This window comes from Oryza glaberrima, chromosome 9, assembly GCF_000147395.1.
Source record: "Oryza glaberrima chromosome 9, OglaRS2, whole genome shotgun sequence".
NCBI lineage: Eukaryota > Viridiplantae > Streptophyta > Magnoliopsida > Poales > Poaceae > Oryza > Oryza glaberrima.
Window position 1 is genome coordinate 12848652 of NC_068334.1, and position 4429 is coordinate 12853080.

General features: G+C 44.0%; 1 protein-coding gene across 1 annotated transcript; it reads left to right on the forward strand.

The window, feature by feature from the left end:
• Positions 1-2226: 2226 nt before the first annotated feature.
• On the forward strand, positions 2227-3982 carry LOC127784858 (vacuolar iron transporter 2). Its single transcript, XM_052312262.1, has 4 exons — positions 2227-2613; positions 2879-2964; positions 3085-3199; positions 3370-3982. The coding sequence occupies exons 1-4, from the start codon at positions 2375-2377 to the stop codon at positions 3668-3670; spliced, it is 741 nt and encodes a 246-aa protein (XP_052168222.1). The 5' UTR covers positions 2227-2374; the 3' UTR covers positions 3671-3982.
• Positions 3983-4429: the final 447 nt, after the last annotated feature.

The window sequence follows — 4429 nt, forward strand, 5'->3', positions numbered from 1 at the left end:
GGATCGATTCGGTCCCATCGTAGGTACTCCCTCCGTTCAAAAAATCCTACTTCTAAATTTGAATCTGGACAAATAGGTTAAAATTCGATCGGGTTAAGCACTTATGTTGGACCGGTTAATTTCCCAACCGAAAGCTGGTGTGTGTGCAGCTGCAGCTTTATCTGGTGGTCGTTGGCTTATCCTTTCTTGGATCAGCCAGCGAGCTAGCGCTAGTGCGCCGCCTGCGGCTGCCCATGCATGTCTCGGTCCCTAGCTCGTCGTCCTTTTCGCGCGCTGCTCGTGGCGGCCACACGACCACGGGACGACGTGCCGCGCGCCCGCGTACGCGCGTGTGCACGCCGCCCCGGGAGCCCGCCCGGGATGATGGCCGCCGCGCGCGAGGCGTTTTGTCGTGTACGCGTATACGTCTCCCCCTACGCGTCGGTTGGATGGGCACGTACGGCCGATCGATATGGATCCGATCACTCCCATCACACTTGCGAAACTAGGCCGCCTTCTTCCCACTAGCTAAGCTACCGCTCCGTATCATATACTCTCTCTATCACTAAATATAATATAAGAGATTTTGAACGGATAAGATATTTCCAAGTACTATAAATCTATACAGGGACTCCTTATCCATATTCATTGTGCTAGAGAATATCTCATCCGTTCAAAATCTCTTATATTTCAGGATTGATGGAGTATAATGTGCTGTTTTGATCCAATTTGTAGGGAGGATCAACTAGCGGTGTTTTCAACTAGGCATGCATAAGGATAGATAGAGCTAATTAAACCACCCATTTATAGCAGTTTAGGCACCACCGGGAGACGGTTGAAATTCAATCCCTTAACTCTTGTTTTCAAAATCTTTAATGGGATTTAAAGACATGAAAATATGTTAGCCTCTAACATATAGCTTATAATTTGACTTCCCAGAACAATTAAATGGCAGGCCGTGTCAAAATGAATCGGTCATCGATGACGGGGATATATTATCCTCTCTCCATACGCACGCGACTCCACCTCCACTCGGCACACACTCCGTGAAGGAATAAGGTCCAAGCGGCGGATTGAGAGCTAGAGTCATCTTCCAATTTGTGGGTACAGGGTTTGGGGATTTGATGGAAAGATTTTCTTTAACCTAAAATTCTGTAATTTTGCGCTTTGGGAGTAGTCTAGGGAACTCTTATTGATGCTTTTAATTACCCCATACGATTTTGTTAGCTGACACCCTTTTCCATGCGGTGGATCCCGCCAACCGTTCTCTCCCAACCCGCCGCTGTAGGTGCCACCGCTATCAACTATCACCCATTACCGGTCAGTCACTACCCCGTCACCCCTCTAAGATCCAGGAATCACGACAAGCGGTCGGAATCCATTCACGTGTTGAACACACACGTGTGTGTTCACCCATTATACTTTTCAGAGCGGTTGAAACCCGTTCGTGCAATGAGCATTAGGCTTATCGGATATATATTACATTGATAGCCTTTATGCAGTAAATTTGGCCAGCCTTACTGTGTCTTAGCTAGTAAGTACTCAGTTATGTTAGATTTCGTACGTTATACATTTAGCTTAGTTAGGCACCTATGTGAATGGCAGTATCATAGCAGAAATCGAACTGTGAATAATAATTGATACCTGTCATATCCATCCACTATAGAAGTTGTTTTAAAATATCAAATATATCCATTTAATTTGTCAAGTTTGTAGTAATTAAAACTTAATTAAATATACTAATAGCTTTCTCATTTTACGTGCGCCAACTTAATCTTCATCTTCATCAGTTTTAAACACTACCACAGTAGCTTAAAGCAATCAACAGCTGTTGCATATCATGCCATGTTTCGTAATTGGAATCAAGAGTCCTTAATCTATAAAGGTATTTCACAGGTAAACCACTTTAGGTTAACGTTCTTCACTTTTAACCTCCAAATTAAAAAGTCATATACATGAAAAATAGACGATGTGCATTTTTAAGATAGGAAAGCAAATATTACCACCTAAACTAAACATGCCACTATGGCACAATTAACAAATTTTGCTCTACTACCATTGAGGTATCAATTAATTAATGTCGTGAAAAGAAAAACACATTAATTCGAGTTCAAAAGACCTTGTATGACCAAACAGCCATAAATCCCTTCTTGGCAACCATCCAAGCCCAAATTGGTCATTTCACCAATGCTCTAACCCCTATAAATCCCCTCCCCAACCCTTCCCATTTCGCTCACACATCGATCACAGAAAGCTAGGCTAAAGTGCTAAACTAAGCACGAGAAAATCTAATCAACCAAGCTTAGATTAGATCATTAGCTATATATAGCTAGGCGATTTAATCATCCACGAGCTAGCTTATTAGCTAAGCAGTAGCAGCAGCAGAAGATCGAAGATGGTGAAGGAGTTCGTGCAGGACGAGGAGAAGCAGCGGCTGCTGCTGGACGAGCACACCGAGAAGCACTTCACCGCCGGCGAGGTGGTCCGCGACATCATCATCGGCGTCTCCGACGGCCTCACCGTGCCGTTCGCCCTCGCCGCCGGCCTGTCCGGCGCCAACGCCCCCTCCGCCCTCGTCCTCACCGCCGGCCTCGCCGAGGTCGCCGCCGGCGCCATCTCCATGGGCCTCGGAGGGTAAGCCCAAAACCAAAAAAAAATAAAAATAAAACAAAATAAAACTTTCCTCCTCTTCTTCTTCCTCTGCAAATCTCTTTCTGTTTTTTCTTTGATTTCTCAACTATTTTGCTTGGCAAAATGGCAAGCATATGAATGCATGCGTTTTCACAGCCAAATTAATTAATTAATTACCCTTTTTTACCATGTTTTTTCGCTGCATTTTTCTCTCTTGGAATTAAAGTTAATTTTGATTGTTATTGGATTATTTTGATTTTAATTATAGGTATCTGGCGGCGAAGAGCGACGCCGACCACTACCACCGCGAGCTGCAGAGGGAGCAGGAGGAGATCGACACCGTGCCGGACACAGGTAATTAATTAAGTCGGTAACAGTAATTAATTTCTCTCGGAGTTTTTTTTACTACATCTGAGTTTATTATTACCACGGTGGTGGTTCGACGGCTGAGATTGGTTTGGCCCCACTTGGCAGAGGCCGCGGAGATCGCGGACATACTGTCGCAGTATGGGCTGGGCCCAGAGGAGTATGGGCCCGTTGTTAACTCCCTCCGCAGCAACCCCAAGGCCTGGCTCGAATTCATGATGAAGTAAGGGGAAAAAACTAATTAAATCGAATTAAATTTAAATTAACTTCATTATTATGGAATTTCATATTTCTTATGACAATAGAAATGATTTACATCTCATGATCAGTGTGGGTGTCGTGTTTAAATACTCGGAGAAATATATAATAACTTATTGGGGACACATATTATAGGTTTGAGTTGGGACTGGAGAAGCCGGAGCCAAGGAGGGCGCTGATGAGCGCGGGAACGATCGCGCTGGCTTATGTGGTGGGTGGGCTGGTGCCACTCCTACCCTACATGTTTGTGCCGACAGCCGACCGAGCCATGGCCACCTCGGTCGTCGTCACGCTCGCCGCACTTCTCTTCTTCGGCTATGTTAAGGGCCGGTTTACTGGCAACCGGCCCTTCATCAGCGCCTTCCAGACCGCCGTTATCGGCGCTCTCGCCTCCGCTGCCGCCTTTGGCATGGCCAAGGCCGTGCAGTCCATCTAAGTACTGTAGCCGGAGCTCCGGCTGGAGGCATCCAAGTAAATGTAATTAATTTAGCAGATCCAATAAGTATTGCAGAAATGTATGTACAAGTATTTATGTACGTTTGCTGCGTGCTTGTAGTGTATTAGATGTTCTGGAGGTGTATCCGTAGTTAGCCCTAAGTGTACCATGTACACGAGTGTAATCACTCATTCTATATCGTCTTCTATTTTGGCTCCCTTTTTTATATTCTGTTGGGATTAATTAATAATGTATTGTCGATTTGTAAGCAATGATGTGCTATGTTATCTATACTTACTTAATTTAATTAGGTAGTTCGGTGCATTGAGAGGAAATGTGGATGATAGTTGATGGGCTGTGAAGAACAGACACGGCCAAGATTAATTTTCAGTGCAACCCAATATTTGTCAAACTATCAGCAAAATTCTTTATTTTTTCAGAGAACGATCATCAACAGTTACATTATTACTAAACGTGATATATGCAGTGATAAAAGATATTTTTTATAAATATTTGAGTTTCTCGCAGGATAAAAGTTCTACTCACAGTGGTTTATTATTATATATGAAACAATGATACTCTATATGTTCCAAAAAGAATGTAATTCTAGCACTAGGACAGAAACCCACTTTGGTACCGAATTCACAACCGGCACCAGTTAGGCGGTACAGATGAGGGGCCTCATCGGTGCTGGTTGTTATCCGGCACCTATAGGTTGTACGATTTGAAAAACAAAAAACGGACTTGGCTCAATTCGAA

Bases quoted from the DNA above. Each gene is read 5' to 3' on its own strand.
- LOC127784858 (XM_052312262.1), top strand. From the start codon at position 2,375: ATGGTGAAGGAGTTCGTGCAGGACGAGGAGAAGCAGCGGCTGCTGCTG. The intron at 2,614-2,878 runs GTAAGCCCAAAA...TTTTAATTATAG, and splicing joins ATCTCCATGGGCCTCGGAGG to GTATCTGGCGGCGAAGAGCG. The intron at 3,200-3,369 runs GTAAGGGGAAAA...CACATATTATAG, and splicing joins TGGCTCGAATTCATGATGAA to GTTTGAGTTGGGACTGGAGA.